The sequence below is a fragment of the Zootoca vivipara genome, chromosome 9 (genome assembly GCF_965207765.1).
Source record: "Zootoca vivipara chromosome 9, rZooViv2.hap1.1, whole genome shotgun sequence".
NCBI classification, from domain to species: domain Eukaryota; kingdom Metazoa; phylum Chordata; class Lepidosauria; order Squamata; family Lacertidae; genus Zootoca; species Zootoca vivipara.
In genome coordinates this window covers 69,436,247-69,462,377 of record NC_142592.1, presented here as the reverse complement: position 1 = coordinate 69,462,377, position 26,131 = coordinate 69,436,247, and the positions used below count along the sequence as shown (strand labels likewise).

General features: G+C 49.0%; 2 protein-coding genes and 1 non-coding gene across 3 annotated transcripts; 2 read left to right on the top strand and 1 right to left on the bottom strand.

The window, feature by feature from the left end:
* The first annotated feature begins 668 nt into the window (after positions 1-668).
* Positions 669-6,342, top strand: LOC132592762 (serine protease hepsin-like). Its single transcript, XM_088652552.1, has 6 exons — positions 669-778; positions 1,341-1,541; positions 3,309-3,592; positions 4,383-4,528; positions 4,720-5,095; positions 5,816-6,342. The coding sequence occupies exons 1-6, from the start codon at positions 669-671 to the stop codon at positions 6,340-6,342; spliced, it is 1,644 nt and encodes a 547-aa protein (XP_088508678.1).
* Positions 6,343-9,111: 2,769 nt separating this feature from the next.
* LOC132592761 (C-type lectin BpLec-like) lies at positions 9,112-16,136 on the bottom strand. Its single transcript, XM_060279766.2, has 5 exons — positions 15,332-16,136; positions 14,563-14,675; positions 13,365-13,496; positions 9,732-9,858; positions 9,112-9,209 (listed from the first exon to the last, which is right to left on the bottom strand). Exons 1-5 carry the CDS (start codon positions 15,402-15,404, stop codon positions 9,112-9,114), a joined length of 543 nt encoding a protein of 180 aa, XP_060135749.1. The 5' UTR covers positions 15,405-16,136.
* A 2,459-nt stretch (positions 16,137-18,595) lies between these two features.
* LOC118091590 (U1 spliceosomal RNA) lies at positions 18,596-18,759 on the top strand. Its single transcript, XR_004693402.1, has one exon. It is a non-coding gene; the product is annotated as a U1 spliceosomal RNA (small nuclear RNA).
* The last annotated feature ends 7,372 nt before the right edge of the window (positions 18,760-26,131 follow it).

Genomic DNA, 26,131 nt, shown 5'->3' with positions numbered 1-26,131 from the left:
GTCTTCTAAACATTGTGTGATTGCTTATCTCCTTGCCCCGGGGGGGGGGGGCGGTCAAATAACTCCTTTCCATCCAACATTTCTCTGATGGAAATAGGGATATCCTAAGGAAAAGCGGGACATTCCAGGATCAAATCAGAACCTGGGTCAGCTCCCATAAATCCAGGAATGTCCCTGGAAAACAGGGACTCTAGGAAGGCCCACTGTTGTACACAGTTTGAGTGTGAATGGGCAATGCAGGGAGAAAGGGGCACATGGAACATGGAACAGAAAGGAGCCCTTTACACACACAACTTGTCTCCAGAACATAGGCTTTTGAGCACGGAGCCAGTGCTTCTCTTTCTAGGACTATAATGGGTGCCTTGCCTTGGCACTCTGGCACTCCTGTAGGCACAAGGAAGGGCACCCTGTGCTGCAAAGAATGGATGTTGCAGCTGGCCAACGCCTGCAGGGATCCGCATGACAGGATGCCCACTCCATGGGGCAGAAAGTCAGCTGCAAGCCTTGCTCTTTCCATGCTTCTGGGCACATAAACACTTCTCTCAAATGAAAGGGTTGTTCAAGAGAAGAGGAGACGAGAGGAGAGGAGAACTTGTGATGATGTCAGACTTTCCACCTGCTGATCTGACTAATCTTCCATTTTGTGATGTCATGGATTCCAGGAAAACATGGAGGAAGCAGCAACACCTGGAGCTGGAAGAAGGATGGGGTGGTGGCTCCTCCCCGTTCTGGCCCTTGCTGCTTTCCAGCCCTCCCATCCCGAGGAAACCACCTGCGAGTAAGTGGGGATAGAGGGCAGACATGGCAAGGAGGCAGGAGGGGGAATCCCACCCATCAGCTCCTTCTGGATGTGGTCTCGAAGAAGAGGGAGGCACAACAGAGCCCCTGGTTGCTCTCGCTCCCCTTCATTGTGGGGGGTCAAAGACAGTGTCTGTTCTCAGAGGGCATGTTTGCCCCTCTCTCGGAATATAAGAATCCATCTGGGTCCCCCAAGGAAGCAGAATGGTGGACCAGTCAGGGGGACAGACAAAAGGAAATATTTCTTTTCTAGATAGAGGACAGAGGGAGGGTGGGAGAGAGGGGTAGAAAATAGCGTATTAATTTGGATTTGCTGAACAGTTCATTTTTGAATGGTTCCCTCCTCTGTCTTAAAAGTCTTGGAATGAGTGTCTTTTGGGAGGCATCCAGAAGTGCAGCTGGACACCTCCAGTTTCATCCCTCTCTTCCCAAGATGTCCAAGAGGAGGGGACTGTCCAGTATTTGGAGCAAACTGGGGGGAGGTGATATATATGCAATGGCTCTGATCCTCTGTAGATGGCAATCTGTGTCTTGCTTTCCAGCGGAGTCTGCGGAAGGCGTCCCATGGCGGGCAGCCATAACCCCCTCCGTGTTGTGGGCGGCAGCAACGTTCTCCCCGGAATGTGGCCCTGGATGGTCAGCTTCCAAATAAGTACTTTTAGGGGATTCTTCAGTTTCTGTGGCGGTTCCCTCATCAGCCCTCGATGGGTCCTCAGTGCAGCCCACTGTTTTCAGAAAGCAAAGTAAGCAAAGGGTTCCCAAGATGTGTTGTCACGGGGTCTGGAAACGTGGCATTCAGGGTGGGTGCATCTCAGGGGAGCAGAGTCCCACCTTTTGCCTTCAGAGGGCTGCTCTCAGCATTGCAGTGCGTCAAAACTCAGAAGAGGGCCAGATTTGATGAGGTGAAACGTCGCGAGGGCCAACCGAAGTTGTTGGCCTTTTTTTGGATTGAAGTTGATGAGCTTTTTTGAGGATTTTACCCCAAGGAAGAAACTGCCACAGGGGCCTGATTAAACCGGCCAGCAGGCCAGCTTAAGCACCCAAAATGGACTTTGGACATACCTGTCTTAGGACAATGTAATCGGAAGCCCAGGAACAACCCTCATCAATCATGGGATTGATCTTGGTCAGTTGCGGAATGAGAAAGAAATCCTTTCTCTGCCGCCAGAATCATGCAAGCCTGAGCTCCTCCTCCTCCTCCTCCTCCTCCAGCCGAGCTTTCTTCCTCCAAAGTCACTTTCCTCCCTTCCCCGCTGCCCGCTCTGCACTTGGGGGGGGAGAAAGGGCTGCTTTGGGAGGGGGAAGAGAGAGAAGCCCTTTGCGCGCCAACTGTCTCCTCAGATCTCTGTAAACTAATATAAAAATATAGTTTGACTTTTCTCACTTGTCCATCTAGTAACTATTTGGGTCCGTCATGATAATATCAAAACATAGCTACAATATTTGTGAAATAGAAATCTGTTTGTTTGTTTGTTTGTTTGTTTGTTTGTTTGTTTGTTTGTGTGCTTGCCTCCCTGCCTGCCTGCTTATTTCATAAACTTAAATGACTTTGGAGGGTGGTGGATCACTGCCAGTTTTTAATACTGGATCGTAGATCACTTGAATTTGGACATGCCTGGTCTAGCAGATCTCCTGCAAAACTTGAAAGAAGGACACTAGGACTAAGGTGGCCCCCTTCTGTTTGACTCAAGTTTCTGAGACTCATCCTATAGGCTCCTTCGACTATGAAGTGTTACTGAAGTTTGCAGTTCGTACACAGGCCCACAGATCTGCAAACCGGACAAGCCTTTCTGGAGTTCTTTTGAGAAACTTTTGCTCCAGAATTTGACACTCCAGGGTTTAACAAAAACAGCAGAGGTAGATGAAAAGTCACATTTATTACACTTTTTTTAAAAAAAGGAGAGCAATTGGCATATTTACTAGAGGTTTTAAACAGAATTAATGAATTGCAATATGTGTAAGAATGCACGCGTTGGGGCAAAGTGTCCTTTAAAATGCAATATTTCATGAAAACAATGTACAAAAACAATTGTTTGGGGGCAAATTGCTCTGCGAAAATGTGTACATTAAGAGGAATTTACACTAAAACAAGGGTGGGTGCAAAAAAAGGACGCAGAGAAGATTAGAAAAATGATAGAAACCAAAACCGACACCCCAAATGTAATTTCCAAAGATTCCCTCCACCCCTTGAGCAAAGTCATGGATCAAAGCAACTCTTCATTGCTCCACTTATAATGTTGCCCCAGTTTGATGAGGGACCACTGATGAGCAAGTTGTTTGCGTCCGGTTTTCCAAATCCAGCTAGTGGCATTATGTGAGAAGGGAAAGATGTGCAGGTCAGAACCAAATTAGGGAAAGGGAATCAGGCAAAGGGCACTGAGTCCTGCCTGCTCTTCTCTCTTCTCAGACCCAGCTGTGCTGCCTGTACTCCAACATCCACCCAACTTCTGCTGACCTTCATTTTGTTCAGGAGCACAGCCCCCCCACCCTGTTTGCATTCTTTGTTCCAGGGAAATACCACACATCAGCCTGTTGATGGGCGCCAACCGCATCTCCAACCCCGGCCCCGATGCCCAGAGGCGCAGGATCAAAAGGCTAGTGAACCACGAGCGCTTCGAGCACTTTTTGAACGATACCTACAGGAAAGTGCACAACGACATTTCCTTGGTGGAGCTGAACGAGCCAGTCAACTGCACAGACTATATCCAGCCAGCCTGCTTGCCGGACAACAGCGTGGCAGTTTCCTTGCTCACGCACTGCTACGTCAGCGGTTTCGGAATCATAGACCCGAAAAGTGAGATCTGCAGGGAAACCAGGCCCCCCAGAAGGAGCGCCCTGGCTGTGTGCCTAAAGTAAATTTGCAGACCACACCTTCCCTGCCAATCACTTTCACCCCCCAAAAAAAAACCATAATAGCAATGGTAGTCATGGTGAAAATTACAGTGGCCACAATTGCAGTCCTGAATCTTGATTCCTGTGTTGTAGGGGGTTGGTCTGGATGCCCTTTGGGCTTCCCTTCCCACTCTTTGATTCTACGTTGGTAGATATGGTTGGGCTGTGTTCATCAGAAGTCCTTAGTCTTTGGCGTGAGGCAGGTGTGTGCATGGAGATGGTTGGTTTTGAGAGCCATTCCCCTTCACGGCTTCTGGGCAGAGCACCTTCTCCAGACATAGATGCTTGCCCACAAAACTCAGCTCAGAAATGATGGCTTTGCATGCAGAAGAATGAGTTTCAATCTCTGGGTACGGCTGCTGGAAACTCCTGTCTTATGCTGCTATCGCTCAGTGTATGCAATACTGGGACTGATGGAGAGGTTGGGAGTAAGGGATGTGGTTTCAGGTGGAAACAGAGAGTTTTGGGGTCCCTAAGGGCCCTCTCAAACCAGGAGCTCGCCTACTCTGCAGCCTGACATACCCTTGTTTCTGATCCACCCCCAGTCCATCAACTAGGTTTGAGGGGGAGGGAATGCTGCTGCACATGCCTTCATGCCTCTCTCCATTAGTCCTGGGGGGTGCAGGTGGGGTGGGGAGTGGAATCTGAACTGAGCCTCCCCCTCACCCCCCACTTTCCCTTTCTGTTCTCAGCGAGAAAATTTCCCGACTTAATGCAGGAGGGTACTGTTGACCTCATCCCCAAGGAAACTTGCAGTAGCCCGGACTGGTGGTCCTATCAGATCCTTGAGGAGAACATCTGTGCTGGAAGCATGGAAGCAGGCATAGCTACTTGCAAGGTGGGTGAAGCTCAGACAAAATCAAGGCTACGGGTTTCTGGTGCTCCTGGAACAGCGGAACACTTTCTCTGAACATGCAAAACTTCTTTGTGATTCAGCCTGCAGCATCTCAGGCAGCAGCCATGAGAGGAGGGGGAGAAGGCCCTTCCTAGGTCAGATCCTCACAGGAGCCTTTTCTCTTCCACTTGCAGGGTGACAGAGGCGGCCCCCTCATGTGCCGGGGGCAGAGGTCCGAACGCTACTGGGTGGTTGGAATCGCCAGCTGGGGACCGTCTGTCTGCGGCCAGGAAAAGAGGCCGGGGGTCTACACCTCCACACAATTCTACCTCGACTGGATCAGGAAGACGACCAACGAGGAGCTTTCACTACCCAACGACCAGCGGCAAATGGCGCAGCCCCAGGCTTTGCCACGGCTACAACCACCTCCAAGGCCACAGCTCCAACTGCAACAAAATGGGAATGTGCCATTTTCCAGACCTTGGCCACCCCCTAAGACCACCCCCCAAACCCCTCCTGTGGTCTGGCCCACCACCAGACCTTGGCCACCCCCCAATACCACTCCCCAGAGCCCTCCAATAGCCTGGTACACGACCAGACTTTTGCCATCCCCCAGGACCACCCCTCAGACCCCTCCTGTGGTCTGGCCCACCACCAGACCTTGGCCACCCCTCGAGATGACCCCGCAGAGGCCTCCAGTAGCCTGGTACACGACCAGACCTTTGCCACCCCCTGAGACCACCCCTCAGACCCCTCCTGTGGTCTGGCCCACCACCAGACCTTGGCCACCCCCCAATCCCACTCCCCAGAGGTCTCCAACAGCCTGGTACACGACCAGACTGTTGCCACCCCCCGAGACCACCCCTCAGCCCCCTCCTGTGGTCTGGCCCACCACCAGACCTTGGCCACCCCTTGAGACCACCCCTCAGCCCCCTCCTGTGGTCTGGCCCACCACCAGACCTTTGCCACCCCCCGAGACCACCACTCAGACCCCTCCTGTGGTCTGGCCCACCACCAGACCTTGGCCACCCCCCAATAACACTCCCCAGAGGTCTCCAGCAGCCTGGTACACGACCAGACCATTGCCACCCCCCGAGACCACCCCTCAGCCCCCTCCTGTGGTCTGGCCCACCACCAGACCTTGGCCACCCCTTGAGACCACCCCTCAGCCCCCTCCTGTGGTCTGGCCCACCACCAGACCTTGGCCACCCCTTGAGACCACCCCTCAGCCCCCTCCTGTGGTCTGGCCCACCACCAGACCTTGGCCACCCCTTGAGACCACCCCTCAGCCCCCTCCTGTGGTCTGGCCCACCACCAGACCTTGGCCACCCCCTGAGACCACCACTCAGACCCCTCCTGTGGTCTGGGCCACCACCAGACCTTTGCCACCCCCCGAGACCACCACTCAGACCACTCCTGTGGTCTGGCCCACCACCAGACCTCAGCTACCCCCCGAGACCACCCCCCAGACTGTTCCCATGTCCTGGTCCACCCCCAACTCCCATCCCACATGGTGGCCCAGAAGAGGGAGTCCCTTTGTATCACGCATGTCTCCCGGAACGAGGCCCATGGGACTGGACGCCTCAACTCTCCCCCACGGCCCAATCTGGGGCCTAACACCTCCTCCGTGGTCCGTGCGGCCGGGAAGGTGGCATCTGAGGACAAGGGCCCCAGCTTGGCATGGGCAGATTTACAGGCCGTGGGTCATGATTCGCACACCCCCGCCACAGAGTGAGTTCCGGTCACTGAAGCCACTCCAAAGGCAAGTTGCGGCGCCACCTGGGACCAAGTTTCTTACAAATGGAAGTGATTCCTAGCTCAGCCGCTGGAAGAGTAGCAGCCGAGGGCTGTTAAGGACTGCCAAGCTCAGGTGGCAATGCCAGGGGTGCCCGTGGGCATGGTGGGTGGGCTGCCCCTGCCAGATCTCAGAGCCCACGACCCATCCTTTGCTGGAAACAAACAAAATGCATCTTCTCCCCATTTGATTTTCTTCTTCTTCTAACTTCGCCCATAATGGATCACGTGCACAAAATTCATCTCATTGCTTCGCCGCTGTATCCTTGGAGTTTCTCAACCTGGCTTGGATATGAAGTTGCATCCAAATGGGAGCTTAATGCTTAGCTTAGTGGGAGCTTAGTGGTGACACTTTATATAAAATAAATAAATCAAAGCTTTCAAAATGAATAAACCCATGAATGAATGGATAAACAGGTGAATGTTGGTGTGCTGCTTTTTGCAACCCAAAGCAACAGCTCTCCTGAAACATGCTTGGGAGGCTGTGTTGTTGTTGTTTAGACATTTAGTCATGTCCGACTCTTCGTGACCCCATGGACCAGAGCACGCCAGGCACTCCTGTCTTGCACTGCCTCCCGCAGTTTGGTCAAACTCATGTTCGTAGCTTCGAGAACACTGTCCAACCATCTCGTCCTCTGTCGTCCCCTTCTCCTAGTGCCCTCCATCTTTCCCAACATCAGGGTCTTTTCCAGGGAGTCTTCTCTTCTCATGAGGTGGCCAAAGTATTGGAGCCTCAGCTTCAGGACCTGTCCTTCCAGTGAGCACTCAGGGCTGATTTCCTTCAGAATGGATAGGTTCGATCTTCTTGCAGTCCATGGGACTCTCAAGAGTCTCCTCCAGCACCATAATTCAAAAGCATCAATTCTTCGGCGATCAGCCTTCTTTATGGTCCAGCTCTCACTTCCATACATCACTACTGGGAAAACCATAGCTTTAACTATATGGACCTTTGTCGGCAAGGTGATGTCTCTGCTTTTTAAGATGCCGTCTAGGTTTGACATTGCTTTTCTCCCAAGAAGCAGGCGTCTTCTAATTTTGTGACTGCTGTCACCATCTGCAGTGATCAAGGAGCCCAAGAAAGTAAAATCTCTCACTGCCTCCATTTCTTCCCTTCTATTTGCCAGAAGGTGATGGGACCAGTGGCCATGGTCTTAGTTTTTTCGATGCTGAGCTTCAGACCATATTTTGCACTCTCCTCTTTCACCCTCATTAAAAGGTTCTTTAATTCCTCCTCACTTTCTGCCATCAAGGTTGTGTCATCAGCTTATCTGAGGTTGTTGATATTTCTTCCAGCAATCTTAATTCCAGTTTGGGATTCATCCAGTCCAGCCTTTCACATGATGAATTCTGCATATAAGTTAAATAAGCAGGGAGACAATATACAGCCTTGTCGTACTCCTTTCCCAATTTTGAACCAATCAGTTATTCCATATCCAGTTCTAACTGTAGCTTCTTGTCCCACATAGAGATTTCTCAGGAGACAGATGAGGTGATCAGGCACTCCCATTTCTTTAAGAACTTGCCAGAGTTTGCTGTGGTCGACACAGTCAATGAAGCAGAAGCAGATGTTTTTCTGGAACTCTCTAGCTTTCTCCATAATCCAGCGCATGCTTGCAATTTGTTCTCTGGTTCCTCTGCCCTTTCGAAATCCAGCTTGCACTTCTGGGAGTTCTTGGTCCACATACTGCTTAAGCCTGCCTTGTAGAATTTTCAGCATAACCTTGCTAGTGTGTGAAATGAGTGCAATTGGGATGCTGTTATGTCCAAACAGTTTTGTTTCTGCCCCAGCTCTTTCCCGGGCAAAATCCGCATTTTACCACTGAATTGGAGGCAATTGTTCCACCAATTCAGCAGTAAAATGAGGTTTTTTCCTGGAGGAAAGAGCCAGGACCAAAAAAAACCCCAAAACCCTGCTTGGAAATGGAGCTTTAAAGCCCCAACTGAAACACAGCACTAGCGGAAGTCCCTTGAGCCAGTCAATGCCCCTCATCTTAAGCCTTCCTCACAAGGCCGTTGTGTGGGTTAAGGGTGGAAAGGGAGAACCATTGTCACCACCTTGAGCAACATGGGGGGGGAGTGGGATAGAAACACAATAAATAAAGGTATCAAGGCATTTATATGCCTGTTGTCTTCGTCCATGGAGTTTTCTTGGCAGGGATACTGCAGTGCAGTTTCCTGGTGATGAAATTCTGCAGTTTTAAGCACCCCAATTACCGGTATTCCATAGTTTGGTTGTTTCAGCAAAAGGCGGGAGGAGGAGGATGGCATTGCAAATCCTCTGCTCACATTTGGACAGCTGCTGCACTAGATTAAAGGTGCAAAGCAGGAGGGATGTGGGTTTTGGGGAGGGCAGGGCAGGACAGAAAAGTGGTGAAGATCTTTCAGATGGGATTTTGAAGAAATGAAAAAGCATCGGTCACAAAGCCAAGAGAGCCAGTGTTGTTAGAGTGTGGCATAGAGTGTGGATTCCCAGCCCGCAGAGCACAATTCACACCTGTCCGCAGGCTTCTCACCTGTGAATCGCCACAGCTCCACGCACCACTCACACCCACAAATTTCGGTGCCAGAGCAATGCGCACATGATGAATCTTTGGCGTGCGCTTTCAAGGTGCGATGGAAGGACAGGCACAGAGAAACCTGCTTGCTTCAGAGAGTTTATTGCTGCCACAGTGTGGCGACCGGAAAGAAGGGAAAAGGAAGACCTTTTTCTGCCTGGCACAGGAGAGGCCAAGCAGCAGAGGAGGAAACACACCAGGGCAGCAGAGAGCAGAGGAGGCCCCCACCTCTGCTGCTCACTCGCAGTCGTTTTCCGTGGCAGCCATCTCAGCCTCATACTTGCACACAAAGCTGTTCTTACGGCTGCAGAGCTCGTCGTTCCATTTTCGGAAACCTAAGCAGTGAGACAGGAATTAACGCCAACATTTGGGAACAGCAGAAGCAAAATGGTAGGGTTGGAAGCGTCCCCCCCAAAGGGCATCTAGCCCAACCTGGTTTGATGCAAGAATCTCAACGAAAGCATTCATGACAGAAGGCCTAAAAACCTCCAAGGAAGGAGAGGCCACCACCTTCCGAGGGAGACCTCTGTCGAACAGCAGGAATCTTTTGGTCCAACATGGGGATCGAACCCCACAACCCTGAGATGAAGAGTCTCCTTCTCTACCGAAAGGATGCTGGGCTAGGTGGACTCCCCACACACACACTTGGGCCTGATCCAGCTACTGCACCCAGGCTGTTCTGAGTCATGAGGTGGGTGGTGTTCGTGGCATCATAAGCGCTGGCCACTCAGCGCTGTGCACAACCAGTTTCTGCAACAAAGACCCACCGCACCCGGTCTCCGTTCCACTATGGGTCAGGGAGCGAGGGGATTCCCAGCCCACAGAGCGCAATGCACACCTGTCCGCAGGCTTCTCACCTGTGGTTCGCCACAGCTCCACGCACCACTCTCCAGTCTTGCCATGATTATTGGGCTGCCCAGTGCTCCACTGCGTGTGGTCGGCGATGAGCCCATCACTCCACTGCCAGGATCCATTTCCAGGGGCCTGGCAGGGACAGAGAAAACGAGGAAGGGGTGACCCTTGTGCCTCGAGGGGAGGGTGGAAGGAGGAGGAGGAGGACAGGGGCTCCCATAGGCACATAAGAGCAAAGTTCAGGCAGGGGGAACCTTCCCCAAAGCACCCAGTAGTGCTAGGTGGTGGACCTCCCTGCCACAGGCATCAGGCTCCATCTGGGGAGCCTTGTGTAGTGGTTAGAGCATCAGACTAGGAGCTAAGAAGGACTGGGCCGAGAAGCTCATTGGCTGTGGCCTTGGGAGCTGGTCACCGTCTTCTCTCAGCCTGACCTACCTCGCAGGGTTGTTTAGGAGATTAAATGAGGAAAGGGAGAACTACGGATGCCGCCTTGAGCTCCTTGGAGAAAAGGGTGGGATATAAATGCAATAACTAAATAAAAACAGCACTTGCTTGGCATGCAGATGGGCTCAGGGCTGAGTCCCCCACGGGATCCCTAATGAAAAGTGTCACAGCCTGCGATAAACACACTTGGACCCTTGGCTAGATGGGCAACGAGAGAAAGCAGCAGCTTGCCACACTGCCAATGACAAACTTTTGCTTTTGGCTAATAAAAACGGCAACTCACAGAGCTGGAGAGTTGGAAGGGGACACCAGGGGTCATCTAGTCCAACCCCCTGCAATGCAGAGGAATCACAGCTAAATGATTCCTCTGTTTAAAGACATCCGGGGAAGGAGAGTCTGCCACCAGCTCTTTCCTGAATGGAACATGATGCACCCCAGAGGCGCTTCTGGCAGAGATAAGAACAGAATGAGGGCTGGACAAGGGGACTGTCAGCTGGATTTGTAGCTGATTTTAAGCCAGGCTCTTTGGAGTGCAGCAAAACCATGCTTTGCTTTGGGTATTTCTCAACTTAAATGTTTTTTGGGGTTTGGGGTTGTTGTTGTTTTTTTGTAATATTGGATTTATTCCGCTCTTGCCACATTGTCGATTTGTTGTCATTTCTGTTGTCATTTCCCAACACGTTCTGTATTTTGTTTGTCTGCATTTCCAGGACTCTGTTATTTCGATGTTCTGAGCGTTTGCTATATTTTCCATAAGCCAATTTGGGCACATCTCATAGTAGTGTAATAATAATAATAATATTTTTTTATTTGTACCCTGCCCATCTGGCTGAGTCTCCCCAGCCACTCTGGGCAGCTCCCAATCGAATATTAAAACAATACAGCAATAGCACAACTACAAAAGTCACAAACAATACATGTAAAAGCAGCATGCATGTAAACTCAGTCAACCTCTGGTCCTGCTCTCTAGCAATGAGGAGGAGGGGCAAGGAGCAGCCTTGCGGCAAAGGCAGAGCAAGACTGGGGGGGGGGGGCGTTGCTCACTCATGCACTGCTTCCCCCCCCTTCCCCCATTTAAAACAAAAGGATGGTGCAGGTTTTTCACACTAGGGAGAGGGAGTTTACACAGAGCATAGATTAATCAAAGCAAATAAAAAGGGCTGGGGAGAAGCTAAATGCCTTTTGGAGCACACCCATGTTGACAATAGTCATCTTTTCACGGTCATTTAGCAAATAATAATAGGTGACATGAGCATTTCCTGGACTGAAGGGAACAGTCAACTTCTCTCTCTCTCTCTCTCGCTCTCTCTCTCTCTCAGAGAGAGAGGGGGGTGTAAATAATGTCAGAAGCATTATTTTAAAGTTCTCAAAATGTGGCACAGAGCAGCAAGGAGACTGTGGCCTTCAAAGCACATTTGATGCACCTTCTTGCCTTCAAAGCATCCTTTGAAGCTATAATTCCCAGAAAAGCCTTAACAAACTGCAGTACCCAGAATTCTTTGCAGGAAAGATGGCTCTTTGAATGTGCTTCAGGAGGGTAGACTGTATACAGCTAGTCTGCACTGATTGCCAGTTTGCTTCCGGGGCAAGCTCAAGGCACTACTATTAGTATATAAAGTCCTCAATAACTTGGGACCCATTTACCCGTGAGATATCCTTACCCCACACAAGCCCACCTGACTGCTTCAGATCGGCGGAATGGGCACAACTGAAGGTGCCACGTAATGCCTGTTTCACATTTTCAAGAACTCAAATCATTTTGCGCGGCAATGCCCTCTGGAACTCCCTGCCTCTTGAGATCAAGCAGGCGCTTTGCTTTCCCTGCGCTCTTTTCAGCGGCTGCTAAAAAACATTCCTCCTTAGGCAAGCCTACACCCAGAGGCTTAGAAAGGTGCTGTGAATTTTAACCTATGTTAGTGTTTCAGCTTCCTGTATCTTTTAAACTATGGTTGTGAATTAATCTTTATGAATGCACAACGGGCATTACCATACTGGCCTGAATACCGCACTTTTCCCCCTTCAAATTACGACTGTGAAAAGTGCAGCTTAAATTCGCGACCTTACAAAAATTGGCTTTTACGATATTGCTGTAGGATTTTCTGCTACATTTGCCATTTTCAGGTGTGAGTGCCTGCGGAATTTTAAGAGAGTGGCTTATATTTGGGTATTGTCTTTTTTTCTTTACCCTCCTTGAATTTTAAAGGTGCAGCTTATATTCGGACCAATGTGGTATGTAGCAGTGCCAATTCTGCAGATCAGAACGGCATGTGGGTCCCTGCTTGAGATCATAGAATCCTAGAATCCTAGAGTTGGAAGAGACCACAAGGGCCATCCAGTCCAACCCCCTGCCAAGCAGGAAACACCATCAAAGCATTCTTGACATATGCCTGTCAAGCCTCTGCTTAAAGACCTCCAAAGAAAGAGATTCCACCACACTCCTTGGTAGCAAATTCCACTGCCGAACAGCTCTTACTGTCAGGAAGTTCTTCCTAATGTTTAGGTGGAATCGTCTTTCTTGTAGTTTGAATCCATTGCTCCGTGTCCGCTTCTCTGGAGCAGCAGAAAACAACCTTTCTCCCTCCTCTATATGGCATCCTTTTATATATTTGAACATGGCTATCATATCACCCCTTAACCTTCTCTTCTCCAGGCTAAACATACCCAGCTCCCTAAGCCGTTCCTCATAAGGCATCGTTTCCAGGCCTTTGACCATTTTGGTTGCCCTCTTCTGGACACGTTCCAGCTTGTCAGTATCCTTCTTGAACTGTGGTGCCCAGAACTGGACACAGTACTCCAGGTGAGGTCTGACCAGAGCAGAATACAGTGGTACTATTACTTCCCTTGATCTAGATGCTATACTCCTATTGATGCAACCCAGAATTGCATTGGCTTTTTTAGCTGCTGCATCACACTGCTGACTCATATCAAGTTTGTGGTCTACCAAGACTCCTAGATCCTTTTCAAGATGAGATGTATTGGTTTGGGGGCCCAACTCATCCCTGTAATGGCAAGTTGTTTTTAACTGGGGTTTTTTTTAAATGCTGTGTTTTATTGCTACAACCTGCCCTGGGACCTTGGGGTGAAGGGCAGGCAATAAAGAACAAAATGAAATCGGTGTGAAGGGGCTACACTCTGGGGAATGGGGGTTGCTTAAGGTGGGGGTCGGTGGGTGCGCATGGGGCAGGGAGACCAACCTTGGCAAGATTGTGGAGCCCGATCCAGACGTCCCCGTCAGGCCGAAACCTGGAGAGGTACCTGCGGAGGCGGCAGCACTCCTTCTTGGTCAGAATGGAAGCCAGGTGAGAGCCTTGTTGCTGGCATTCTTCCTAAGCAGGGGCAGGACAAGAATGCGGTCAGTTCAGAGGCAGTTTTTATTTAACAGTGAGCAGGGGCGTCTCACCCATAGAGGCCAGGGCGCCAATCTGGGTTTCCCCAGCCACTCTGGGCAGCTTCCAACAAAGATTAAAAATACATTAAAATGTCACACATTAAAAACTTCCCTAAACAGGGCTGCCTTCGGGTGTCTTCTAAAAGTCAGATAGTTATTTATTTCCTTTACATTTGATGGGAGGGCGTTCCACAGGGCAGGTGCCACCACTGAGAAGGCCCTCTGCCTGGTTCCCTGTAACCTCACTTCTCACAGTGAGGGCACCACCAGAAGGCCCTCGGTGCTGGACCTCAGTGTCCGGGCAGAACGATGGGGGTGGAGACACTCCTTCAGGTATACCAGACCGAGGCCATTTAGGGCTTTAAAGGTCAGCACCAACACTTTGAATTGTGCTCGGAAACGTACTGGGAGCCAATGTAGGTCTTTCAGGACCGGTGCTATGGGTATTTTTTATTGTTTAAATTGTCATTTTGACACAGTTGGTTTTTTCTTTTCTTTTTCATAGAATCATAGAATTTCTATTTCTTTTTTCTTAGATACTGTGCTGTATAACTATATTACTATGTATATGAATCTCAGACTTTTAAATAATTTCATTATATACAAGTCAAGATCTACATCAGTCTAAGAATAACCATTGCAAGATTCTAGATTCAGGTAGGTAGCCGTGTTGGTCTGATGCAGTCGAAAAAAAATCAGAATTATCTGAAGAAGTGTGCAGCATGCCGACGAAAGCTTATACCCAGAACAAACTTGGTTGGTCTCTAAGGTGCTACTGGACAATTTTGTATTTTTATTTTTTCCGATATTGTAAGATTGTTTTATCTTTTTTTCCCCTTTTCTTTTTATGTATGCTTTTTTCTGTTTGCTTTTTAATGTATATTTTTGTTAATAAATAAATAAATAAAAGATGCGGTCAGTTCAAGAGCGTCTCTCTCTGGAAAGAGCAGCCCCGCAGGGTGTTGGGTCTGGTGTGAATGATCCAGGCGTGACTCCGGACTCACCTCGGCCTCTCTCCAACACTTCCGGTCGGAGAAGTATCCGTAGCAGCTGCCCTCGTAGAAGAGCCAGTCCGTCGGGCAGGGAGAAGTGGGGCCCTCCATCGATTCTGCAGCTGCTTTTGAAAGAGGTTTGGGTGAAGACCAAAAAGAGAGATATATATATACAGGATCCTTTGGTTCTTTAGCTGCGGTTACTGCCCTGCCGGGGGTTGGACTAGATGGCCCTTGGGGATCCCTTCCAACTCTACATCTCTGTGACTAGATGGGCCATTGGCCTGGCAGGCTTCCTGATCTCTTAAAGCTTTGTGCAAAGATCACCAGCAAAAATTAATCTGCCTCTCCTATAAGAAGAATATTTCCCATATAGACAATAGCAGAGTAAACACAGAAGAAACGAGCAAAGCTAGCCAGTTTACTTACTTCAAGCTCTTTCAATTCCCCCATTAAGCCAAGTCAACAAAATGAGGAACAGGCAGGAAACAGGCAGTGTGCTGTAGTGGTTAGAGTGTTGGGTCGGGACCTGAGAGACTAGGGTTGAAATCCCCACTGAGCCATGAAGCTCACTGGGGGCTCACTTGCTTTTGCACTGCATTTCTAGGCCCAGATCCAAGGCTTCAAGGTCCGTTTCAGAGGGGTTTTTGATTTCTTTTGTCCCACATTGGAGGCAGTGATGCCTCTGAGTGCCAGTCTGGTCCTTTGCCCTCCCTTCCCTCTGGCCCTTTGCCCACTGATTCTCCAAGGCACAGAGGAGCAAGGAGGGACCTCGACTCACCTGCTGCGGAGGGGCTGCCAGCCCAATGGCCAAGGATGCTCAGAGCAACGATGATGTAAGCCGTGGTCCCCATGGCCTGGATCCTTCCTTGCCTGGAGGGAGATGGAGGAAGGAAGGACTCACAGCAGAGAAAGGCAAGGATGTCCCTGGCTACTCCCGAAGGCTTTGGATACCAGCGAGCAGGTCTCAGAGGAAAGTCGCTCCACCCTCAAACTCATGGGAAATTGTTAGGAATGATAACAAGGGTTGTCACAAGGAAGATGGAGCAAGCTTGTTTTCTGAAGCTCCAGAGGGGAGGACTCGAACCCATAGCTTCCAATTACAAGAAAGGAAATTCCAGTTAGCCATCAGGAGGAACATTCTGACAGCAAGAGCTGTTCCACAGTGGAATGGTCTCGACTTGGGAGTTTGGGGACTCTCCTTCCTTGGATGCATTTAAGCAAATTTTGGATGGCCATCTGTCATGGATGCTTTAGCTGAGTTTCCTGCATTGCAGTGGGGTGGACTAGAGGGCCCTCGGGGTCACCTCCCAACTCTACAGCTCTATGATTCGAAGGGAATGCCTGCTTAAAATCAAAGAAACAGCTCCAGCCCTCGTGAAACCAGACAAAGGACATGGGCCTTTTTCTCACCAGTCACTCACCTCTGTGTTTAAAACGCTCCCTTTTTGCGCTAGTCCCCGGGTGCAGAGTGAGGCCGAGATGCCAAGCGGTTGCTATATACCCCTACAAGAGGGAGGGGCTGGGCAGACTAAACCCAGGCCTGGCATGTCTCAAAACCTCTTGCAAACAAAGTCTCAGGAGGATCCTGTCCCTCCAACCAATTTGTGCCAACTTGGGCAGGCACCCAGCGGGGGGGGGGGGGTCAGGCAGCAGCAGGAGAGGGAGGTCTGCTCTCTGCTTCCCTCCGTCCCATGAAAGATCAGCTAGGAGAGGATTTGAAGCAGCTTTCAAGCAGAACATATTTTATTCTCATCCAAGCTGGCGTTATCATCTTTTTTTATCATCAACTTTGGTGAACCCCCTGAGATATGCGGTATGCAGTATACAAATTTGTCTCAGTAAATGTGGAATAAGTAACATCCAATTGGTTGAGAATTTTTCTGGATATAATAGAGAGCCTTTTGCCTTTGCTGCTCCTTGCGTCTCTGGGGTTTTCTGCTGTAGTTTTGTGTTTCTACTGTATCTTGTTCACAAGTATCCTGACAACCAGCTCTTTCATGTATTCTTGCGATTGTAGCATCCCAAGCGAGCCTTCGTTCGGCTCGGTTTAGATTCCACGTGTTTTGTCTCAGGAAGTTCTGTTTCGCTGTTTAGGTTATGTGGATAACATTTAATTTTTTAAAAAGAAGATCTTTTGAAAGAAAGGAGAGAATCAGTGCTAGAAAAGTGTGTGCTTTCAAGGAGCTGAACCCCAGAGTCAGAGCCATCACCAAGCACCATGGGAACTGTAGTTTGCTAAGGGCATGGAGACCCCAGGACCCCTCGCAGAGCTTCGATTCTCAGTGTGGTTTTTAACCATTAATCCCTCTTTGTGGTGAACCCTGGGAACTGTAGTTCTAGGAGTTGAATAGCAGTCTCCTAACCACTCTCAGCATCCTTAGCAAACTGTGGTTCCCAGGATTCTTTGGGAGAAGCCAGGGCAGTCAAAAGACATGAGGTCCAGCTCAAAGGGCCTTCTGGCGGTTCCCTCCCTGCGAGATGTGAGGTTGCAAGGAACCAGGCAGAGGGCCTTCTCGGTGGTGGCGCCCGCCCTGTGGAACGCCCTCCCATCAGATGTCAAGGAAATAAACAGCTATCTGACTTTTAGAAGACATGGGAAGGCAGCCCTGTTTAGGGAAGCTTTTAATGTTTGAAGTTTTATTGTGCTTTTAATATTCTGTTGGAAGCCACCCAGAGTGGCTGGAGAAACCCAGCCAGGTGGGCGGGGTATAAATTATTGATGACAATGATGATGTGGTATAAGATGCTTTAAATATATGGCTTGGCTATCACCCTGAAAGTCTCCTGGGCAAAGAAACAAGCCTTTGCTTGTTCTTAGTTTGGGATGCAGGTTGTGGAACTCTGGCAAACATTGACCTGGCAGAAGAAGGGGCTTCCTGGGTTGTAGAAGCTCCCAAATCCAGGCTTAAACAATGGAGGGAGGTGGAAGCAAAGGGGCTCTGAACTGATGTTTCAGCCAAGCAATGCCACAAGGATGTATTTTTTTCATTTGTTAGGGAATTTTATGGGGGGGGCACCCAAACGAGGCTTCATTTGGGACTCAAGATTGGCACAAATGCCCTCAAGGGGACCCCGTCTGATCCTACAACACCACTCTAGTATCGCACCAACACGAACCCCTCAAGATAAAGCCCTGTGTAATAAAGGGTCCCTTTCCTACCCTTTCTCTGTTGCCTGAGACTCTATGTAACCATATTTCTTTATGAATGAATACCTTGTATCTTTATTTCTAAATGAAACCCCCCTTTTTGCGACTCTGGCCAAGGGCTCTCAGGGATGCAGGGAACAGCCATAATCCTTTAAGCAAGAGGTCAGGTAGCCAGGGTGGTGCTTCTCTGCATATCCATAATCCATTCAGGTACCATCTCCTGCCATTCCCAACCCTCCGGACCCATTGTTTTTGACCCTCCGAAGCCAGAGGCAATACACACACCTGGACCCATTGCCCCCCCCCCCCGGCCATGTACTCAAGGATCCCCTCCCAGATACTTACTGGTACTTGCTTATCAATGTCCTGGGACATCGTGCATTGTTAAAGGTAAAGGTAAAGGGACCCCTGACCATTAGGTCCAGTCGTGACCGACTCTGGGGTTGCGCGCTCATCTCGCATTATTGGCCAAGGGAGCCGGCGTATAGCTTCCAGGTCATGTGGCCAGCATGACAAAGCCGCTTCTGGCAAACCAGAGCAGCCCATGGAAACGCCGTTTACCTTCCCGCTGTAGCGGTTCCTATTTATCTACTTGCATTTTGACGTGCTTTCGAACTGCTAGGTTGGCAGGAGCTGGGACCAAGCAACGGGAGCTCACCCCATCACAGGGATTCGAACCGCCGACCTTCTGATCAGCAAGCCCTAGGCTCAGTGGTTTAACCACAGCGCCACCTGGGTCCCACCTTATGTTTATCCTGTTTACCTCCTGTTACAGGTAGGTAGCCCTGTTGGTCTGAGTCAAAACAAAATAAAAAAATTCCTTCAGTAGCACCTTAAAGACCAACTAAGTTTTTATTTTGGTATGAGCTTTCATGTGCATGCACACTTCTTCAGATACTTACCTGGCAGGGGAGACACCATGATCATGAAGGTGGTTTTCCCAGGGTGAGGCTCATCCATTGCACTGCGGGTGTGCTGACCCTTGCGATTTCCCCAAATGCAGGAAACTCGACTGCATAATTTGTGGTAGTGGGGAACTGCGTTCGCGCTTTCCCCTGATTTTTCATTTTTTTAAAAAATAGAGCTAGTTTATTGTACTACTTCAAAATGCTGCACTAGAATCTTTACCATTGTTGTTGTTTAGTCGTGTCCGACCTCATGGACCATAGCACGCCAGGCACTCCTGTCTTGCACTGCCTCCCGTAGTTTGGTCAAACTCATGTTCGTAGCTTCAAGAACACTGTCCAACCATCTCGTCCTCTGTTTACCTCCTGTTTACCTGTATGCTAATGCCCCTTGTACCTTCCCCTTTTCTGACGTTTTACCCTGTCACAAGTGTGCATGTATGATGCTTTCGATGTGCATTATGGGATGGTGATGGGAAGTTTTAAAAGTTCAGTCTGGCATTGAACCTACTGCGCAGTAATAAACCTTGCTGTTTGCTCCGGATCGTGGCTGGACTCCTTCCTTTTATACTCCGCAACGACCACAGGCCCTTCCCTGATGAGCTGGGTGGCTGAGCATTCTCGCACCCAGAATTTTGCCCTAACACACAGGGAGAGCTCTTGAGTTTGAATCCTGCTTGCTGGTTTCCCACTGGGACTTTTGTTTAACCACTGTGAGAACAGGATGCTTGTTAGGGCAAAATTCTGGGTGCGAGAATGCTCAGCCACCCAGCTCATCAGGCAAGGGCCTGTGGTCGTTGCGGAGTATAAAAGGAAGGAGTCCAGCCACGATCCGGAGCAAACAGCAAGGTTTATTACTGCGCAGTAGGTTCAATGCCAGACTGAACTTTTAAAAGTTCCCACCACCATCCCATAATGCATATCGAAAGCATCATACATACATCACTTGTGACAGGGTAAAACGTCAGAAAAGGGGAAGGGGCAAGGGGCATTAGCATACAGGTAAACAGGAGGTAAACAGGATTAGCATAAGGTAACAATGCACGATGTCCCAGGACATTGATAAGCAAGTACCAGTAAGTATCTGGGAGGGGATCCTTGAGTACCTGGAGGGGGGAAAACAATGGGTCCAGGTGTGTGTATTGCCTCTGGCTTCGGAGGGTCGGGAATGGCAGGAGATGGTACCTGAATGCATTATGGGTATGCAGAGGAGCACCACCCTGGCTACGTGACCTCTTGCTTAAAGGATTGTGGCTGTTCCCTGCATCCCTGAGAGTCCTTGGCCAGAGTCGCAAAAGGGGGTTTCATTTAGAAATACAGATACTGGGACTTCCGCTTGATCGCGGAGCTGGTCGGACGGGAGATTTCCAGCTGCGGGAATCTCCGGCGCTTTGGGGGCAAGGAAACCGCGACAACGGCGATGCGGGTTTCCATACAAGCCTCATATAGAGCGTTATGAGGACAGGATTCGGCGGGTGCCTGGACGTCTCCCCAGTAAACCCTAGTAAGGGTCGCTGAGAGCGGGTGAGGTCGAAGACTAGGGCACCATCGAAGCACTTTCGCTATCTCCGGAGCGCGCAGCCGCAAGTCCGACAGATCTTCAAGCGATCAAGTTCTCCAACCAAAACAAGCGACGATCTTTTAAATTGGCATCCCGTGAGTAAAAAGAATTTTATTAAAGTGTTGGATAATTTGGACATTATTCGATCTGCGGGGAGGAGCTAAAATGGAGGTCGCTCCTTCTCTGCTGCGTTAACAACGGAAGCAAGTAAGAATTGCTGCAATAACAAGGTATTTTGGACTTTGCAATATCAAAATCCAACCCTCGGGATCCCCCCCGCAGCAGGGCAGTGGGAGGGGGAAGACTGAGTTTAAATCGCCCTGTGAAGACAGTTTTTGGTGAAGGAGAAGCCGCCTCTCTCGCTGGGAGGGAGAGACCGGGTCAGACGGCTAGCTACATTGTAACGACGTGAGGGAATGGAACGTATACAGTGTTTCTGAACTGGATTACAAAGAGACATCGCAACAGCCAGGACTCCTGAAAAAAGATATTTTAAGACTTTTAAGCACAAAGGACAATTGGCAGCGTCTCAGCCTTCCTGCCGCTCGTTTAAGTATTCATTCTCTTTCGGTTTATGGATTATACTTTAATTTGTCTGCCAGTGGGAAAGTCTCTGTTACTGTGGAACTGGTGCGTCTTGGCAGCTGCAGCCGGCTGGCAGATAGTGGGAAAACGGTGACCTTGACATTCCAATCTTGCAAGCAAAGCAGCTTTTCAACGGTGGGAAGCCGCAAAACAGGAGAAGGAAGCCCAATTAACCCCTCAGTGACGGCAGAACTAGGAGCTTTATGCTGATATGGCAGGTGAGGGTCCAGGAGCAAGACCAAGGAGGAAATTGTCGGTCTCGCCAACTTTTGAAGATGAAGTGCTCAAAATGCTAAGTACCCTTAAGGAGGGGCAGGATAAATTACAGGAGACACAGGATAAACATACAGAGGATTTTAAAGAATTAAAAGAGAAAATTGGCACTTTGAAACAAGATGTACAGCAGGTGAAGGCTGATGTGGCAGGAGTGGAGACCAGAGTGGCGCACCTGGAAAATATAAGGGTGCAAGATCTGGAAAGCCAGCACTACCAAACGCAAGTGCAAATCGCGTTTCTGCAGATGAGGGAGAGGCAGATGAATTTGAGGATACGGGATTTTCCAGAGATAGAAAAAGAGGATTTAAAAGCTGTTCTAATCCAGGAATTTATGACGGCGTGGAATTTAACAAAGGAAGAACTAGAATCAATAATTGTAAAGGCATACAGATTCGGAGCAAAATCGAAGAAAAAGGACCCCAAATTCACAAGTGATTGTATGGTGGTCTTCCAGACAAAGGAACAAAGAGATAAAATTTTGGGATTACACTACCAGAGAAAGTTGAAAGTAAAGGGAAAACAGGTCATCTTTTTCAAAGACACCCCGAAATTCTTTTTGACCCTCAGAGAGAAATATACAAACCTCTTGACAAAGAAAGGTATACTCTTTCGCTGGGAATTTCCGGAGGGGATTTTTTTCAAATATCACCAGAAAAAAGTTTGGATTAAATCAGTGGAAGACAAGTTAAGATTTTTGGAGCAAAACGCAAAAGACTTTGAGAGAGAAAGAGGACCAGACACAGACCCACAAGCGTTGCCATCACCCCTCTTCGATCCTCTGCTAGGAGGAGCAAGACCAGGAGCAGCACCAGTCGGAAACTAAGCAGCTAAGATGGCGCTGAGAATACTTTCGTGGAATGTTCACGGTTTTAACTCAAAAGTGAAAAGGAACCAGGTTTATCATGTGTTGCGAAAACAGAACTTAAATGTGATATGTTTACAAGAGACACATGTGACAAGATCTCATAGAAAAATATTGCAAAATAAAAACCTGGGAAATGACTTTATATCATCGGACAAAGTTAAGAAAAGAGGAGTGGTGATTTATGTCAGGGAGAGATTAGAAGCCAAATTGATATTTAAAGATGAGGAAGGAAGATACGTTGCGGTTGAAGTAAAAGCGCAAGGCGAAAAATTCTTAGTAGTCGGAATTTATGCCCCAAATGATGCCAAATCTGAATTTTTCAAAAAATTGCATGATAGACTGTTGGATTATTTGGATTACAAAATAATTTTGATGGGAGACCTAAACGGGGTTGTATCCACGTTGATGGATAGGTCACAAAGACTAAAACTAACAAATGAAGGTAGGCTCCCTAAGACCTTCTTTGAGATGACAGATAACTTTGATATGATAGATACATGGAGGTTGAAAAACCCATTAGAAAAAGAGTATACGTTTTTCTCAGATGTACATCAAACGGGCTCCAGATTAGATTATATCTGGATTACAAGAGATCTGTCTCCAAAAATAACAAAGGTGGAAATCTGCCCAAAGACATTTTCTGACCACAATGCAGTTCTGTTGGAATTGAAACTGTTTCTGCAGGGTTCGTTTAGATGGAGAATGAATGATGCCCTGCTAAGGAATGAGCAGATAGTCCAAAAAGCCCAAAAGACCCTAAAAGACTATTTTGAAATAAATCTAAATAATGAAACGGAAAGAAGGGTCACATGGGATGCCAGCAAGGCGGTGATGAGAGGTTTTCTAATTCAACAAAACACAATAAGAAGAAAAACACAAGAAGCAAAGAAAGAGAGTATTTTAAACAGGTTAAAAGAGGAGGAGAAGAAATTAAGAGCCAACCCAAAAAACAAACAGATTCAAAAGGAAATAAAGGCATTACAAATACAGTATTCTCAATTAATAAAATTGGAACTAGAGTGGAAGGTGAAGATGATGAAGCAAAGAACCTTCGAATCAGCCAATAAATGTGGGAAACTGCTGGCATGGCAAATGAAAAAGAGACAAAAGCAAAGCACAATAAGCAAGATTATACAGGAGGAAAAGAAGATAAAGAAGATTCAGGAGAATTGGACCAATTTGTGGCCAAATATGGATTATCAAAAATTTCGACGCAAAATAAAACCCTACTCAATTGTAAGATAACAAGAAATGAAATTGAAACAGCAATCAATCAAATGCAATTGGGCAAAGCTCCAGGACCAGATGGATTGACTGCAAAATATTATAAGACTCTAAAGGACTGGCTAATACAACCACTAATGGAAGTATGCAACAAAATACTGGAAGGGGATCGGGCGCCAGAGTCGTGGAAAGATGCATTCATCACATTGTTGCCGAAAGAGGGGGCGGACAGAACTCAAGTAAAGAACTACCGCCCCATATCTTTACTAAATGTGGATTACAAAATTTTCTCAGTAATATGTGTTGTCTGCTCCCAAGTCTTTGGGGAGGGTGGAGCCTTTCCCCCCGACCCCCCGAGCTGCACCATATGGCCCATAGTAAATCCAGCAATGGAAAATTTCCCTTCCCTTGATGGCCTAAGCCAGTGGTTCCCAACAGGTGGTCCAGGGACCCCCAGGGGTCCGCGAGCTATGCCAGAGGGGTCCTCAAGATGCTATTAGATGCCAAGACTCTGGCCCGCCGGAACCGGCGGAACTGTCGCCGCCGGTGCGCGGACGCCAAGCGAGCCCGGTGGATCAACCGGGGAGTCACTGAAGGCCCCCCGGCGACCCCACCGGACCAAGGCTGAGTGCGTCCGGCTGGAGACTCGGCGGAACCCCTGGGCCTAGAGGCCCAAAACCGCCTTCCAGGCCGCGGACCCCGCGGCGACCGCGTGGGCGTCGGAAACGTCCGGCGGAGCAAGTGAGGAGCCGCTGAAGCCCGCTGGGCCAAAGCCGAGGGCGCCCGGCTGACGGCCGAGCGGTGCTCCGTGGCCCGAGACCTCCCACCGCGCAACGATCCTGGGGGGGCCTGCCTCGCGACTGCAGTCGCCATCACCCCTAGCTGCCCAAGAGGGGGAAGGAGCCCCCCCAAGCAAAGGCCCCCGATCCCGCAGCTCCTGCGCGCCACACGGGGAGCCTCGTGGGGGGACCCGAAGAACAAAGGCCGCACCAAACCTGCTGGCGCTGGCGCTCCTACCGCCGCAAATACAGCCACCCCCAGAGGAGGAGAAAAGAAGAGGGGACGACAGGGAAGAGAGGGCCCCACCACCACCCTCAACCCAGGTGAAAGGGTAGAAACCTTCCCCCCTCCAGAGGGAAACCCCCCGACCCCCACACCGCCGCCACCACAGCCACCACCACACCAACGCCCCCCCCCCAAGAAGGATAAAGAATAGAGGAAAACAACTGAAAAATAAATAAAACCATTTTTTAATTTTAGGATTAGGAATTAATGGGGGTCCTTGTCACAATAGCGGCTCGATGAGGGGTCCTCGAGAAAATTTTGTTGGGAACCCCTGGCCTAAGCGCATGCTCATTTTGCTTCGTGATTCATCCAGCCCTGCCCTTGGAAGGTGGTGGTCTCTCACTCATTGGAGGTTTCTCAACAGAGGTTGGGGGACCAACTGCCGGGGATTCCTGCTTTGCAGGGGGTTGAGCTAGATGACCTTTGGGGATCCCTCCAACCCCCAACCCCCCACCCCACCCCAAATGCTTTACTTCTTTGATTCATGGAGCTTCCCCACCAGCACTGGCTACAGATATGTAAAGGGTTGTTTTTATTTTACCAGCTTTTCTGCTGCAAGGGTAAATCCTGATACAGTGAAAGCATATTATGGGCTGGCATCATGGCCATTGCAACAAAGGAAACCTCATATGCACGAGGTGCATCAATTCTCCAATCTTGAAGCGTCTGCCTCTGAAGAGGAGGCACTGGCACACGGAAATGACACTCCAGGCAGGGTAGTCACCTTTGCAACTGTTGTTCCCCAAAAGCTATCAGAAACAGGATGCTGAACTAGGTAAACCTAGTCCTGAGGTGTCTATCACCTGCTCAATTTGAAGCACACCTGGTCCCCCTGAGCAGGTGGGCAGGCTACAGGCCACAACAGGTAAACCTGGTATAATCCCAGCCAATAAGCCCTCTTTCCGCCTTCCCCAAATATTTGCTCTCCTGAGCCGCTGGCATTCTCCTTGTCCTCCTCTCCTGATCGCTCTGCTTCATTTCAGCGATGAAATGGCCTCTTCCGAGAACCAGAATTATTGTTGATTTAGTTAAATGTGTCTTCTGCTTGGCTAGCTGAAGTTGTGCCTCCGGGACACTTGCAGGGATGGGTTTTATGAGAAATTTGTGGATGGATTGGAAAAGGAAAAGGCTGGACTATGACACTCGGGTTTGTTGTTTGTGTCACAAAAGGGCAGTGTGTTCAAAAATGGATTTTGGATCAAGTTTGGCAACTCCGAGGGGCAACAGACACAATGGGTTGTCTGCGCCAACCCCTTTTGGCTAAGCAAAATATCCACACCAGACTCACAGGTGAAACTCGGAAAATTAGAATATTGTCGAAAAGGGAGTTTATTTCAGTAATGCAACTTATTATTTATTATCTTTCTTTTAAGATTGCCGGAATTAAGATTGCCGGAAGAAATATCAACAACCTCAGATATGCAGATGACACAACCTTGATGGCAGAAAGTGAGGAGGAATTAAAGAACCTTTTAATGAGGGTGAAAGAGGAGAGCGCAAAATATGGTCTGAAGCTGAACATCAAAAAAACCAAGATCATGGCCACTGGTCCCATCACCTCCTGGCAAATAGAAGGGGAAGAAATGGAGGCAGTGAGAGATTTTACTTTCTTGGGCTCCGTGATCACTGCAGATGGTGACAGCAGTCACGAAATTAAAAGACGCCTGCTTCTTGGGAGAAAAGCAATGACAAACCTAGACAGCATCTTAAAAAGCAGAGACATCACCTTGCCGACAAAGGTCCGTCTAGTTAAAGCTATGGTTTTCCCAGTAGTGATGTATGGAAGTGAGAGCTGGACCATAAAGAAGGCTGATCGCCGAAGAATTGATGCTTTTGAATTATGGTGCTGGAGGAGACTCTTGAGAGTCCCATGGACTGCTAGAAGATCAAACCTATCAATTCTTAAGGAAATCAGCCCTGAGTGCTCCCTGGAAGGACAGATCGTGAAG

Excerpts from the sequence above, each read along its gene's own strand:
- LOC132592762 (XM_088652552.1), top strand. The coding sequence starts at position 669 with ATGGAGGAAGCAGCAACACCTGGAGCTGGAAGAAGGATGGGGTGGTGG. Across the intron at positions 1,542-3,308 it reads CACTGTTTTCAGAAAGCAAA|GGAAATACCACACATCAGCC; the intron begins GTAAGCAAAGGG and ends TCTTTGTTCCAG. Across the intron at positions 5,096-5,815 it reads CCCCAATACCACTCCCCAGA|CCCCTCCTGTGGTCTGGCCC; the intron begins GCCCTCCAATAG and ends CCACCCCTCAGC.
- LOC132592761 (XM_060279766.2), bottom strand. The coding sequence starts at position 15,404 with ATGGGGACCACGGCTTACATCATCGTTGCTCTGAGCATCCTTGGCCAT. Across the intron at positions 14,676-15,331 it reads TGGCAGCCCCTCCGCAGCAG|CAGCTGCAGAATCGATGGAG; the intron begins GTGAGTCGAGGT and ends CTCTTTCAAAAG. Across the intron at positions 13,497-14,562 it reads AGTGTTGGAGAGAGGCCGAG|GAAGAATGCCAGCAACAAGG; the intron begins GTGAGTCCGGAG and ends GCCCCTGCTTAG.